Raw genomic sequence first — 15,843 nt, forward strand, 5'->3', positions numbered from 1 at the left:
AGAAGCTAATCTATCAAGAAAAAAACTGAGATAGCTGTTCCAGGAAGTGTATGTGTGTGTGTGAAGGGGGGAGGGGTAATCCAGAGCAAGTGTAGTTACCCTATACATGATCCGGATCAGTGGTGGGATTCAAATTTTTTTACTACCGGTTCTGTGGGCGTGGCTTGGTGGGAGTGGCATGGCTTGGTAGCATGGCTTGGTGGGCATGGCAGGGGAAGATTACTGGAAAATCCCCATTTCTTCCCGATCAGCTGGGACTCGGGAGGCAGAGAATAGATGGGGGCGGGGCCAGTCAGAGGTGGTATTTACCAGTTCTCCGAACTACTCAAAATTTCCGCTACCGGTTCTCCAGAACTGGTCAGAACCTGATGAATACCACCTCTGATCCAGATAGCAGCCTTTGTACATATGCAGAATGCTGATGTTATACAGAAGGTGTAGAATTTCAATCAAACAACATGAATATTATTATTATTGGTTAATCTTTAATGAGATTCACAGCCTTTGAGGCTGGTTAATAGCTCAGCAGCTCGAGTCCTAACCAAGGACCTAGGAACTGTTATTATTATTATTATTATTATTATTATTATTATTATTATTATTATTGTTGTTGTTGTTGTTGTTGTTGTTGTTGTTGTTGTTGTTATTGTTATTAGTCCAATTTATATGCCGCCCTTCTCCGTGGACTCAGGGCGGCTTACAATGCATTATAGCAATAGCTTACATACTTTTTTCTATATACCTGCTTATTAGGGCTTTTGCCTCCCCATCTCCCAAGCGGTGCTGTTCTATACAAATTTGGCTTATTACCCCCACAATCCGGGTCCTCAATTTACCTACCTCGAAAGGATGGAAGGCTGAGTCAACCTTGAGCCTGGTGAGATTCGAACTTGCACTAATTGCAGGCAGCTGGCAGCTAAATGCTAGCACTTAACAGCACTTTAGTCCGCTGCACCACCGAGGCTCTACGTCATAGTCAAGGCTCATCTTGACTATGGTTTTTTTCCCCTCAAGATAGAGGATTTGGGATGCCACTATAGGGCATTGCATGCCCAAACCACTAGATACAAAGATGTGCCATGACTGCTGAACACTTAATTCCCACAGTACTATCTCATTTCTCATCTTTTCTCATCCTCTCATCTGTCCTACTATATTCTCCTGTTGACTCCTTATGAATTGTGGTTTGCTATGATCTATGACCTCTTACTTGCTGTTTATATGTACACTGGGAGCTTATTCTTTGTGTGTCCAATCACACTTGGCCAATGAAGAATTCTATGATTCTACGATTTAGCATTATAACCTAAGCCCACCCCACTTGTTCTGTTCAAGGTTGTAATGCAGGGTCCTTGGTGCTCTGTGTTAATTGTTACTCATTAACATAGTTAATCATAGTTCATCTATGTTGACCTGAGTGCTGATTATTGGAAGAGAAGCACTGGAGTATTTTTTTTTTCCACCTTTGGGGCTGGTTGACTGTCTCTTTTGCATAGTCTGTAGATGTTGTTAATGTCTATGTGTCTATTGATGGCTGATTTGTCAGAGTGCCAGGCTTCTAGAAATTCCCTGGCATTTTTGGATTTGGCCTGGTCTAGGGTTGCAACATTTTCCCAGTTGTACATGATTGTAAACTCAATGAACATAAAATGGGGTACGACTTGGATTTTAACACACCCTCTGCCATCTGGAAGTCCAACACTGGAAGTTTTTAAGAAGATGTTGGGTAACCATTTGTCTGAAGTGGTGTAGGGTTTCCTGCCTAAGCTTAGGCAGGAAAACCTACACTACTTCAGACAAATGGCTGTCCAATCTCTTTTTAAAAAATTTCAGTCTTGGAGCATTTACAACTACTGGAGGCAAGTTGTTCCACTGATTAATTGTTCTAACTATCAGGAAATTTCTCCTTAGTTCTAAGTTGCTTCTCTCCTTGATTAGTTTCCACCCATTGCTTCTTGTCCTGCCCTCAGGTGCTTTGGAGAATAGCTTGTCTCCCTTTTCTTTGTGGCAGCCCCTGAGATACTGGAACACTGCTATCATGTCACCCCTAGTCCTTCTTTTCATCAGACTAGACATACCCAGTTCCAGCAACCGTTCTTTATATGTTTTAGCCTCCAGCCCCCTAATCATCTTTATTGCTCTTCTCTGCACTCTTTCTAGAGTCTCAACATCTTTTTTACATCGTGGCGACCAAAACTGAATGCAGTATTCCAAGTGTGTCCTTACCAAGGCCTTATAAAGTGGTATTAACACTTCACGTGATCTTGATTTTATCCCTCTGTTTATGCAGACTAGGACTGTGTTGGCTTTTTTGGCAGCTGCTGCACACTGCTGGCTCATATTTAAATGGTTGTCCACTAGGTCTCCAAGATCCCTCTCACAGTTACTACTATTGAGCAAGGTACCACATATACCATACCTGTGCATTTTGTTTTTCTTGCCTAAATGTAGAACCTTACTTTTTTCACGATTGAATTTCATTTTGTTAGATAGCGCCCAATGTTCAAGTCTTTCAAGATCCTTCTGTATACCAGTGAAATCCTCTGTGAGGTTCTGTGAGTTGGCTACTGTGTGCGCTTCATGCGTGCATGTGTGCTATGCGCCCATGTGCTCCTGAGGCGTGCCCACGCAGCACTAAAAAAGATTTTGAAGTTTTCTGAGTCTGCAAAGGTAAGTAGAACAGCAAGGGGGGGGGGAATCCACTGTGCCATGCGATTTAGATTAGCTAGAAAGCAGGAAAGCCGATGATTCTACCTAATATAAATTGTGCGTCACAGCTGATCATCGCCCAGCTATTCGTTGGAAATACCGATTCGCCCAAACCGGTAGCATTTTTTACTACCGGTTTGGGAGAACTGGTCTGAACCGGTAGCATTTCACCTCTGCTTCTGTATCTTAAGCCTATCATAATAAATTCTGTTCAATAAACCACAGCATTTCCACTAAGCTTCAGAGTCACTCACCTTCATTTTACCATGCATCAATGTTAGGAAAATATTGGCTGCGCAGTATTCAAATCCTGCAATTGCAAAAGCTGATGCTCGTGATGACTGAAGGAACAATTCCAGTGAAATTATTACTGAAATTATATCTTGGTAGAGAGAAAAAGATGTAAGTCACGGAATGTCCTTTCCCATTGATCAGGATCCTCCCCCCCCCCCACATCCCCATCTGTTCCCAAAACTTGCATTTCATTCACTTACTTGGTCCCATGCAAAATGCAGCAATGAAAATGACAAGCAGACTGACGCAGAAATAATTCAACAAACTGGTTTTCTGTGGGAGAAAATCGATCAGAATTGAGCAAAGCGTCTATGAAATTGCAACGTTTGTTGGAAAGGAACATCCTAAAGATTGTCATGGAAAAATCCAATGAAAGGAACAAAAGGCAGCAACACAAAACACAAAATTCTTACTTTGAGATCCAGAGGTTTATTTTTCTAACAACTTGGAACATAAACAACAATCATAACACAACTGACAGTAATAACCCATTGCAAGGAGGTTCACTCACATAGCTGGGCGAGCAAGGATCAGCTATAGGCCAGTGGCCTCAAACACATTCCTAGGCCTGTGGTTTATACTCTTCTGCACACATTTCACAATTAACTTCCTTGTTCTTTTTTACTGACCACTACTTTCTAAATACCAGTGGTGGGTTCCTCCCGGTTCAGTCCAGTTTGGCAGAGCTGGTAGCGGTGACAATATGACGTTACCAAACCAGTTCTCTTTGTTTGGGAGGTGGCCCCTTCACCCCCCACCCATGCTATTCTTACCTTTTATTTGGCCCCAATCTATTGCTGCCTCCCAAGTCCCAGCTGATCGGCTAGAAGGAAAAAATCTGTTTAAACTCTTGCTGTGGGTCTTCAAAGATCAAAGCTAGAGCTGATCAGCGTTAAAAGGCAGTGTGGTGGTAGACCGGTGCCTCTAAAAACAAATGAGTAGACCGGTGCCTCCAAAAACAAATGAGTAGATTGGTATAGCTCTGCAAGTAGTTAAAAGCCTGGTAGATCAGTACCTCTGCTAAATCCTAAAGAATTGTCACATGATCATCAATAATAATAATAATAATAATAATAATAATAATAATAATAATAATAATAATAATAATAATAATAATAATAATAATAATAATAATAATAATTTTATTTCTATACCGCCCTTCTCCCGAAGGACTCAGGGCGGTGTACAGCCTATTAAAAGCACAGACAAACATCAATTAAAATAATTTAAAATTATTAAATAATTTGGCTCAATATAAAACCCCAGAAATTTAAAACACCCAATTTAAAATTATTATGTGGATAGCCCGGCCTGGCGGAACAACAGGGTCTTGAGTGCACAGCGAAATACCCGGAGGTCGGAGATCTTACGCATTTCCGGGGGCAGTTCATTCCACAGGGCTGGGGCTCCCACAGAGAAGGCCCTCCCCCTGGGTGTCGCCAGCCGACATAATTTGGCCGATGGCACCCTGAGGAGACCCTCTCTGTGAGAGCGAACTGGCCGGTGGCAGAAGTCGGTCTCGAAGGTACCCGGGTCCTATGCCATGGAGCGCTTTAAAGGTGGTGACCAACACCTTGAATCGCACCCGGAAGACCACTGGGAGCCAGTGCAGCTTGCGTAGGAGGGGTGTCACGTGGGCACAATGAGTTGTGCCCATAACCACCCATGCGGCTGCATTCTGGACCAGTTGGAGCCTCTGAGTGCTCTTCAAGGGGAGCCCCATGTAGAGAGCATTACAATAGTCCAGCTGGGAGGTGACAAGGGCATGAGTGACCGTGCGCAAGGCGTCCCGGTCCAGAAAGGGCTGCAACTGGCAAATCAGGCGAACCTGATAAAAGGCCCCCCTGGCCACAGCCGTCATATGCTCTTCTAAAGACAGCCGTGCATCCAGGAGGACGCCCAGCTTGCGAGCCCTCTCTGTGGGGGGCAAAGATTCACCCCCAATAGTCAGCGATGGCACCTGCTGACTATATCGGGACGCCGGAAGTCACAGCCACTCGGTCTTGGAAGGGTTGAGTCTGAGCCTGTTCCTCCCCATCCAGACCCGCACAGCCTCCAGGCAGCGAGACATCACATCAAGGGCATCGTTGGGGTGGACTGGGGTGGAGATATACAGCCACACCCGCAAAATAAGCCACGCCCACAGAACCGGTAGTAAAAAAAATTAGAACCCACCCCTGCTAAATACATATATGTACATCTGAAGCAGTGGAGAAATACAAATTTTTGTACTACCGGTTCTGTGGGCATGGCTTGGTGGGTGTGGTGTGGTTTGGGCATGGCAGGGGAAGGATACTGCAAAATCCCAATTCCATCCCCACTCCTGGGAGAAGGATATTGCAAAATCTCCATTTCCACCCCACTCTAGGGCCAGCCAGAGGTGGTATTTGGAGGCGGTTCTCCAAACTACTTAAAATTTCCACTACCGGGTTCTCCAGAACCTGTCAGAACCTGCTGGATTTCACCCCTGATCTGAAGCCTCTATCCATCTGCCACTTTCAGTCCCATATTTTTCACAGTTTCAACCTTCTATGTCCAAATTTATTTATTTATTTATTTATTTATTTATTTATTTATTTATTTATTTATTTATTTATTTATTATATTTATATACCGCTCTTCTCCCAAAAGACTCAGGGCGGTGAACAGCCAAGATCAAATACATAAATATAAAAATTAAAAACAATTTAAAACCTGATTAAATACTTTGGCCCATAATTAAAAAGATCCCATTAAAATCCAATTTAAACTTTAAAACCGTTAAAATTAGGCTAGCCCGGCTTGCTGGAATAACAAAGTCTTCAGGGCACGGCGGAAGGTACGCAAGTCCAAGATCCTCCGTACCTCCGGGGGCAGCTTGTTCCAGAGGGCAGGAGCCCCCACTGAGAAGGCTCTTCCCCGGGGGGTCGCCAGTCAGCATTGTCTGACCAACGGCACCCTGAAGAGCCCCGCCCTGTGGGAGCGTACTGGCCGGTGGGAGGCTGTCAGTATCAGAAGGCGGTCCCGTAAGTACCCGCAAATGCTTTGCAAAATCATGTTTCACAATTAGCAACAGCTCAGCAGGATTACAAACAGTTCTGGTACATTTTGAAACTAAGTTCAGGCATTTTCAGAAACTGTTGTTCCTGTCCGTAACTTTTCTTTAAGGGCTCTGAAATTTTGACAGCCAACTGTGACATTTGGAGTTTGTATCATTCTTGGCTTTTTTTTTTTTTCCCTCCATCTTGGCTTCTTTACCTGATATCGCAATATTTCAAGCACCACAACCATCAAAATGAGACTAACAGTACAAATTGCAAGGCCACTGAGAAAAAGAATCCTTCGGCCCAAGTGGTCAACAAGATATGCCTGAAAAATATTAAAGATCAGGAAGCATGAAGAGGTGATAGGTTAACACAAAGGCAAACTATAATAGAAGGTTCCAAAGAGCAAGTAACAGCCAGAAGGATTAACCAGGTGTACCCCTACACAAATCTACTTGTCTTTCAATTGCATCCACTTCTGGATTGAAGTGTCCTATTCATTGTCCCAAAGGGTTTTTTTTCAAGACGCAACTGGACTTTCTGGTTTTTCTCTGAAGACGTTTCGCTTCTCATCCAAGAAGCTTCTTCAGCTCTGATTGGATGGTGGGAAACGGAAGGATTTATACTCCTTGCAGCAGTGGTGAAATGTAAAATTTGTTACTACCAGTTCTGTGGGCATGGCTTGAAGTGGGGGAGGGGGTAATGTGAATGGGTGAGCGTGGCTAACTTTTTTTTTTTTTCCTTTTACAAGCATTTTTTCTGCAAACTCTTCGGCTGAAGAGGTTGTAAAAAAAATGCTTTTAAAAGGCTCTGACAATCCCAACTGAGTTGCCTGATCGTCAGAGGCTTTTGTTTTCTTTTAAAAGCATTTTTTTTTTGCTTTAAAAGAAAAAAAAGCCTCTGACGATCAGGCAACTCAGCTGGGATCGTCAGAGCCTTTTAAAAGCATTTTTTCTACAAGTCCTTCGGCCAAAGAGATTGTAGAAAAAATGCTTTTAAAAGGCTCTGACGATCCCAGCTGAGCCGCATGATCATGAGAGGCTTTTTTTTTTTTTTTACTTTTAAAAGCAATTTTTTTGGCCAAAGAAAAAATGCTTTTAAAAGTAAAAAAAAAAAAAAAAGCGTCTCATGATTGCGCGGCTCAGCTGGGCATGTGGGAGGGCAGGGATTTTTGCTACCGGTTCTCCGAACCACCTGCCACCATCGCTACCGGATCGGGCGATTCGGTCTGAACCGGGAGCATTTCACCCCTGCCTTGCAGACAGCTGGTCATTTGTATTCTTTTAACAGATCATTAAGGTCACTTGGAGGTTTATCTGTGTCATCAAGATCACCTGAGTGGTTCAAATTGGTGTGGAGCCTTCTTGGAACTGTTGAGAGTTTGATAAAGTTGCGTGGGTATCCGTTTTCTTGGAATATGTTACATAGATGCTCTATTTCCCTTTTCTGCTGTTCCAGGATAATATGATGAGACAGACAGCGTTAAACCTGTGTGTCTCATCATATTATATCTAGACTACGGCTACCTGTCCTGTATATAAATTTATCATGAGGACAATTAGATGTTCCACAGACTGACACAGCTAACACAATCAAATGCCTTTAATCGATGAAACATATATTGACTACTTTTTTAAAATCATTTTTGGCCTTTTCTAATTATCCCATGTGCATTAATAATACTGTCTCTTTTGAAAAACCATCCCGAACATCTGGCATCTCTCTTTCCATATAAAGCTGAGCATTATTTTGCTACCAAGGAAAATTACAATATTTGGTTTCAAAATTTTTGGAGCATTATTTTTAAATATGTAAAGGTTCTTTGCAAAACTTCTATTTTGCAAAGAGAAAAAAAACAACAACAGAATATTTTGATAGCTTATCGCTGAATGCCAGCAGTAGAATCTCATCAGGTGCGACAATAATTTTTGGGGTCCAGATGCAATCCAGAGGATAGAGAGTATCCATTCTCAAATTAGAAGTTAAGAGGAATGGAAGAAAAACAAAAACTTACCGCTAGCATAGATGTGAAGCAGAGAAGGAAGCTTATGCCTATTTTCAGAAGCCACATGGTTTTGTAAGTCAATTCTGTACTCCGCAAAATTTCATAATTATGATAATAAAACTGAAAGCAGACAAGAGCAATTAAACAGTTTTAGCTGAATGGAAGAAGCTACTGAGGCTTCAAGATGTTTCCAAACTGTAACTTCTAGCCTCCAAGGAAGCATAGACTATGGTAAGGGGTGCTGGGAATTGTATTTATTTATTTATTTTTATTATTCAAACTTCTATACCACCCTTCTCCTTTCGGACTCAGGGCGGTGAACAGCCAAAATGAAAACATTTATACATAACATTACAATTAAAAACAGATTTAAAATAATTAATAAATTTGGCCCATAATTTAAAATTTGTCAATTTAAAATCAGTATCAAAATTTTAAAAACCAACCCTAAAATCAAGACAGACCGGCTAACTGAAAAAAGTAAGTTTTTAGGGCCCGACGAAAAGTCCTGAGGTCTGGTATCGTGCGTATCTCTGGGGGTAGGTCGTTCCAGAGGTCAGGTGCTGCCACAGAGAAGGCTCTCCTCCTGGGGGTCGCCAGCCGGCATTGACTGGCCAACGGCACCCTGAGGAGGCCCTCTCTATGGGAGCGAACTGGCCGGTGGGAGGCTATTGGTGGCAGAAGGCGGTCCCGTAAGTACCCTGGCCCCAAGCCATGGAGCGCTTTAAAGGTGATCACCAACACCTTGAAGCGCACCCGGAAGTCCACTGGAAGCCAATGCAGCTCGCGCTTAGCTCCTCAGAGAACCAAGGAGCTAAGTGAGTTCAGTGCCGGGTCAGAGGCCGCAAAGGCACGACCTGGTCCAAAGCCCCGGCAGCCGCCCTATCCCAGGCAGCCACCAGGTCATCAGCCGAGTCATGAGCTAGAGTCTCAGGAAATGGCCCAAGCCATTTAGTTCAGAAATGTCTTCAATGCTATCACTTGTCTACTTCTAATATGAATATTTTGAGAATCTGATAAACAAATTGAAATGGGAGAGTCAGCTGCCCTTTGAGTATCTTTATTTCCTAGAAAATATTGTTTGTCTGAAACCAGTCTTCCATATCCTAGAATTCTTCAGATGTGGGAAGCTATTATATGAATGACTCCCAGACCCATGACAAGATCCATCATAAGATCTTCACCTGATATGTCCCTTCCATCATCGGGGCTACTGATCACACGAAGCCCTTATAAGCAGAAAAACACCAACACCGACATTCCCTAAACTCCACTGAAGCTGTTACCTAGCCTGGTAATGAAATGTTTGGAAGCCAACCCACAAGCACAGAGAAAGAACTTCCATTCTGATTTCTAGGACTATCAGGCTACACATCTAAAGGTATCAGGTAGATGTTTTAGATTTATTTCCCCAAATTTGTGGACTGAATCATGACATCTTCCCAGAACATGTCTTCAACAGTGAAATGGCTTTCTTCTCCCCTCCAAAAAATTTAATAACAATAGGAACTAAAAAAACGACAGATTTAAAAAAGATGGGAACAAGAATGCTTAATGCACAAAAAATGGAAGGATCTTTGGATTCCCACAATGGACAAATGTCTGCAAAAGGTGATGGAGTTAGCAGAGATGGCTAAATTGACTGCACTGATTAAAGGGGAAAAAAAAAACAATTAATTTTGTGTCTATTTGGAAACCACTTTTGGACTTTGTGCTTGAGGTGAGAAAAAAATGAAATGATTTTCGATTTTTCTGATTAGATAGGTTTGTTGTTATAAAAATGGCTAGTATATACTATTATATAAAAGTAAAAAGTTGAGGTTTGTGTTCTGTCCCCGTCTCCACACACACACACACACATACACACACACACATACACAGCCAGCCGAGGGTTAAAGGAAGCACTTGGCACGCACAGTTTGTTGTCAAAAACTTGGCAGCAATACGAGCACCGACTGCCAAGTGCTTTTTACTTAATATCCCTTCACCAGATAAACAGAAATACACACATTTTGCAAATAGTCCAGTTCCAAACAAGAAACCTTCGGCAGCTTTAAGCGTTGTTCAAGTGACTAGCCAGAGTTAGTTTTTGTCCGTCACAGAGTCTTAAATGGCCACCACACTCTCTTATATAGTCTCTGGGGTGTGGTCCAGTGACTCAGTTATAATCCCTGGCACGCCTCCTTAACTGCTGCAACCGTTTACCATGCCTTCGTTGGCGTGGATCCAGGAACGACAGATCACCTCCCTCGCTCTCATCGGAGACACCTGGCTCCTGGCTAGTCTCCTCTTCCTCGGCCGGAACTTGAGGCAGTACCAGAGAGGAGGGGCCTGGAGAGGGAGGCCTGGCCGACTCCTCTTCTTCATGTTTGGAGCCTTCTTCCTCCGATGAGATAGGCTCGGAGGGCGGGGCCACAACAGTTTGATAAAGGTAAAGGTTCCCCTCGCACATATGTGCCACTCGTTCCCGACTTTAGGGGGTGGTGCTCATCTCCGTTTCTGAGCCAAAGAGCCAGCGCTGTCCGAAGACATCTCCATGATCAAGTGGCCAACATGACTAAAAGCGCATGGAACGCTGCTACCTTCCCACCAAAGGTGGTCTGTATTTTTCTACTTGCATTTTTTATGTGCTTTTGAACTGCTAGGTTGGCAGAAGCTGGGACAAGTAACGGGAGTTCACCCCGATACACGACACTAGGGATTCAAACCACTGAACTGCCAACCTTTTGATCGACAAGCTCAGCATCTTAGCCACTGAGCCACCATGTCCCTTCTGAGGTTTGATGTTACTACCTTATTCTACTGCACCAAAATGAATCAGAAGTTAATGCTTTTCTTTTTCCCTTCTCTTTTTCTCTTCCCCTTTTTCTCCTTTATTTCCCCATTATCTTCATGTTTCTTTGTATGACCATGTTTTATATTTTTGATAAGTTAATAAACATATTTGAACCTGAAGGAATAAAAAACCTGACAACCCCAAACTAAGAAAAAAGAAAAGAAATCTTATATATTATATTTATTAATAATCGCTGGTTTACTAATCAATCCACTGCTATAATAGAATCAATGTAAAATTGTATTGCAAAATAAAATTACAATTGTAAAACTGTAACACCTCTGACATAGTAACATATATTGCTGCACTCTTTGGTTAGTAGAAATGATTGCTTTTTCCAGAACAGGTAGATCACCTATTTCTGATCACCATTTCTTAGCATCTGGAATAAACTCACATTTCCAATATCTCAGTGCCATCCTTTTATCCACTCTCCATACTCAGTGCAATCATAATTCCTGATTACAATCAGATGCCAAAGCTTAGGTAGATACTTCAGCATCATATTAACATCTTTAACAGGGAAGATTTTCCCCTTAATTCATAAAAACAATCAAATGATCACAATAATCATATCATGTAGCAGAGTTGGAAGGATCCTTTTTTTTAAAAAAAAATTTGATTTATATGCCGCCCTTCTCCGGAGACTCAGGGCGGCCTACAATGCGTTAAGCAATAGCCTTCATACTTTTGTATATTTATACAAAGTCAGCTTATTGCCCCCACAAACTCTGTACTTTGTGGCAGCCTCTCAATTATGGGAACACTGTTATCATGTCATCCCTAGTCCTTCTTTTTGTTAAACTAACCATACTCTATTCCCGCAACCATTCTTCATATGTTTTATCCTCCAATCTCCTAATCATCTTTCTTGCGCTTCTCTGCACTTTTTTCTATAACTTTTTTATATTGTGGTGACCAAAACTGGATGCGGTATTCAAAGTATTCCAAGCTCATGTCCAGTCAGTCACCCCAATTCTACTCCAAATTAAAGGACTCGAAAGTCATAAAAATAAAATTAAAAAATCCCTGGTTCTGAAAAATCCTTTTCTTGTGCTAATTAAAGTAAGAGTGTAGAGATGCTAGTGCTCGACTCACAGCCATTCATTCAGCGATCGTTTGAAGTTATGATGGCATTGAATGATGGTTATGACCAATCTTTGGAACTTCATTCCCAACTGGTGTTCCTTGCACACCTTCACTTTATGACCACATCACTTAGCAATGGAAATTCTACTCTCCATTTTCATTTTTGAGGATTACCCTGTACTGTATCTGGAAGGTACCCAGAAACCTATACTTAGATAAATGTACAGAGCCTGTAGTACAGTGGACTAAAGCACTGTTATTAACAGATTAACATCTGCTGCTTGCAATTACTGCAAATTCAAATCTCACCAGGCTCAAGGTTGACTCAGCCTTGAGGTGAAATGAGGACCCAGATTGTGGGGGCAATAAGCTGACTTTTTATAAATATACAAAAGTATGAAGGCTATTGCTTAACACATTGTAAGCCGCCCTGAGTCTCCGGAGAAGGGCGGCATATAAATTAAAAAGAAAAAAAAAATGTGTCTAAGGATAGGAGAGGCTACTGTGGCAAGGCTGAGGGAGAGAATGGGATAGGATAGGGGAGGCTTCTGTGGGGCAAGGCTGAGGGAGAGAATGGGATAGGATAGGGGAGGCTTCTGTGGGGCAAGGCTGAGGGAGAAAATGGGAAAGGATAGAGGAGGCTTCTGTGGGGCAAGGCTGAGGGAAAGAATGGGATAGGATAGGGGAGGCTTCTGTGGGGCAAGGCTGAGGGAGAGAATGGGATAGGATAGAGGAGGCTTCTGTGGGGCAAGGCTGAGGGAAAGAATGGGATAGGATAGGGGAGGCTTCTGTGGGGCAAGGCTGAGGGAAAGAATGGGATAGGATAGGGGAGGCTTCTGTGGGGCAAGGCTGAGGGAGAGAATGGGATAGGATAGGGGAGGCTTCTGTGGGGCAAGGCTGAGGGAGAGAATGGGATAGGATAGGGGAGGCTTCTGTGGGGCAAGGCTGAGGGAAAGAATGGGATAGGATAGAGGAGGCTTCTGTGGGGCAAGGCTGAGGGAGAGAATGGGATAGGATAGAGGAGGCTTCTGTGGGGCAAGGCTGAGGGAGAAAATGGGAAAGGATAGAGGAGGCTTCTGTGGGGCAAGGCTGAGGGAAAGAATGGGATAGGATAGAGGAGGCTTCTGTGGGGCAAGGCTGAGGGAGAGAATGGGATAGGATAGAGGAGGCTTCTGTGGGGCAAGGCTGAGGGAAAGAATGGGATAGGATAGAGGAGGCTTCTGTGGGGCAAGGCTGAGGGAGAGAATGGGATAGGATAGGGGAGGCTTCTGTGGGGCAAGGCTGAGGGAGAGAATGGGATAGGATAGGGGAGGCTTCTGTGGGGCAAGGCTGAGGGAGAGAATGGGATAGGATAGGGGAGGCTTCTGTGGGGCAAGGCTGAGGGAGAGAATGGGATAGGATAGGGGAGGCTTCTGTGGGGCATGGCTGAGGGAGAGAATGGGAAAGGATAGAGGAGGCTTCTGTGGGGCAAGGCTGAGGGAGAGAATGGGATAGGATAGAGGAGGCTTCTGTGGGGCAAGGCTGAGGGAGAGAATGGGATAGGATAGGGGAGGCTTCTGTGGGGCAAGGCTGAGGGAGAGAATGGGATAGGATAGAGGAGGCTTCTGTGGGGCAAGGCTGAGGGAGAGAATGGGATAGGATAGGGGAGGCTTCTGTGGGGCAAGGCTGAGGGAGAGAATGGGATAGGATAGGGGAGGCTTCTGTGGGGCAAGGCTGAGGGAGAAAATGGGAAAGGATAGAGGAGGCTTCTGTGGGGCAAGGCTGAGGGAAAGAATGGGATAGGATAGGGGAGGCTTCTGTGGGGCAAGGCTGAGGGAGAGAATGGGATAGGATAGAGGAGGCTTCTGTGGGGCAAGGCTGAGGGAAAGAATGGGATAGGATAGGGGAGGCTTCTGTGGGGCAAGGCTGAGGGAAAGAATGGGATAGGATAGGGGAGGCTTCTGTGGGGCAAGGCTGAGGGAGAGAATGGGATAGGATAGGGGAGGCTTCTGTGGGGCAAGGCTGAGGGAGAGAATGGGATAGGATAGGGGAGGCTTCTGTGGGGCAAGGCTGAGGGAGAGAATGGGATAGGATAGGGGAGGCTTCTGTGGGGCAAGGCTGAGGGAGAGAATGGGATAGGATAAGGGAGGCTTCTGTGGGGCAAGGCTGAGGGAGAGAATGGGATAGGATAGGGGAGGCTTCTGTGGGGCAAGGCTGAGGGAGAAAATGGGAAAGGATAGAGGAGGCTTCTGTGGGGCAAGGCTGAGGGAAAGAATGGGATAGGATAGAGGAGGCTTCTGTGGGGCAAGGCTGAGGGAGAGAATGGGATAGGATAGAGGAGGCTTCTGTGGGGCAAGGCTGAGGGAAAGAATGGGATAGGATAAGGGAGGCTTCTGTGGGGCAAGGCTGAGGGAGAGAATGGGATAGGATAGAGGAGGCTTCTGTGGGGCAAGGCTGAGGGAGAGAATGGGATAGGATAGGGGAGGCTTCTGTGGGGCAAGGCTGAGGGAGAGAATGGGATAGGATAGGGGAGGCTTCTGTGGGGCAAGGCTGAGGGAGAGAATGGGATAGGATAGGGGAGGCTTCTGTGGGGCAAGGCTGAGGGAGAGAATGGGATAGGATAGGGGAGGCTTCTGTGGGGCATGGCTGAGGGAGAGAATGGGAAAGGATAGAGGAGGCTTCTGTGGGGCAAGGCTGAGGGAGAGAATGAGATAGGATAGGGGAGGCTTCTGTGGGGAAGCCTGAGGGAGAGAATGGGATAGGATAGAGGAGGCTTCTGTGGGGCAAGGCTGAGGGAGAGAATGGGATAGGATAGGGGAGGCTTCTGTGGGGCAAGGCTGAGGGAGAGAATGGGAATAGGATAAAGGAGGCTTCTGTGGGGCAAGGCTGAGGGAGAGAATGGGATAGGATAGAGGAGGCTTCTGTGGGGCAAGGCTGAGGGAGAGAATGGGATAGGATAGAATAGAGGAGGCTTCTGTGAGGCAAGGCTGAGGGAGAGAATGGGATAGGATAGAGGAGGCTTCTGTGGGGCAAGGCTGAGGGAGAGAATGGGATAGGATAGGGGAGGCTTCTGTGGGGCAAGGCTGAGGGAGAGAAGGGGAGAGGGGAGGCCGATTATAATTACTCATTAATTTTCAAGCTGTAACTGTCAATTTATCAAGCCTGATCACATAGTTTCGTAGTGGAGCACGGGTATTCAGCTACTTTTGATATATGTGTCTGACTTACTTCATGAAAGCCAGAAAGCTGTGTCCCGGCCATTATGACAACCATACAAAAATGGCTCCATGTGACATTTGAGATTTTGCCCAAATGAATTATATCTGTTTTCTTCTCTTCCTTCTCTGAAAGGTTCTCTTGCTGAAGTTCTTCAATTTCTTGTTCCACGTCTCCAGTCACCCTTAACCTGCACAAGACTGAGTGGGAAGAAAAGAAGAAAACAAACTCTGAAATGGAAGTGAAGGAATGACTTTCAGCTCCTAACCCCTTCTTGCTCATCAAGACCAAGATTGAAGACAAGTTTGTAGACATCTCCAGGAGAAGGAACCGATAGGTTTTAATACTGTTTTTTTTTTTTTTTGTTCAAATTAAATAAGAGATATCATTCAGCCACCATTTTTAGGGATAGAATAGGGAACCTGAAATGACGAAGTCTATTACCTACCTTAGAATATATTTTCTTGCAATGGAATTGGTCGAAAGAGCATTAGGTGCATTACATCAAATTTTATTTATTTATTTTATTTGTTGTTGTTAGTTGCAAAGTCGTGTCCGACCCATCGTGACCCCATGGACAATGTTCCTCCAGGCCTTCCTGTTCTCTACCATTCCCCGGAGTCCATTGAAGCTCACGCCAACTGCTTCAGTGACTCCATCCAGCCACCTCATTCTCTGTCGTCCCCTTCTTC

At 44.4% G+C, this 15,843-nt stretch overlaps 1 protein-coding gene across 1 annotated transcript in view; it reads right to left on the reverse strand.

Moving 5' to 3' along the window:
- LOC139314172 (solute carrier family 2, facilitated glucose transporter member 5-like) overlaps positions 1–15,843 on the reverse strand; it is a 37,010-nt gene that overhangs the window by 2,428 nt on the left and 18,739 nt on the right. Inside the window, exons 7-11 of the mRNA XM_070939723.1 lie at positions 15,164–15,351; positions 8,041–8,151; positions 6,241–6,351; positions 3,204–3,276; positions 2,964–3,091 (exon numbers count right to left, since the gene is read on the reverse strand). Of these exons, the coding sequence (XP_070795824.1) occupies positions 2,964–3,091; positions 3,204–3,276; positions 6,241–6,351; positions 8,041–8,151; positions 15,164–15,351 (611 nt within the window). The remainder of the gene's footprint in view (positions 1–2,963; positions 3,092–3,203; positions 3,277–6,240; positions 6,352–8,040; positions 8,152–15,163; positions 15,352–15,843) is intronic.

Source organism: Pituophis catenifer, unplaced genomic scaffold (assembly GCF_029215685.1).
Source record: "Pituophis catenifer annectens isolate HBS135680 unplaced genomic scaffold, rPitCat1.0.hap2 SCAF_3, whole genome shotgun sequence".
NCBI lineage: Eukaryota > Metazoa > Chordata > Lepidosauria > Squamata > Colubridae > Pituophis > Pituophis catenifer.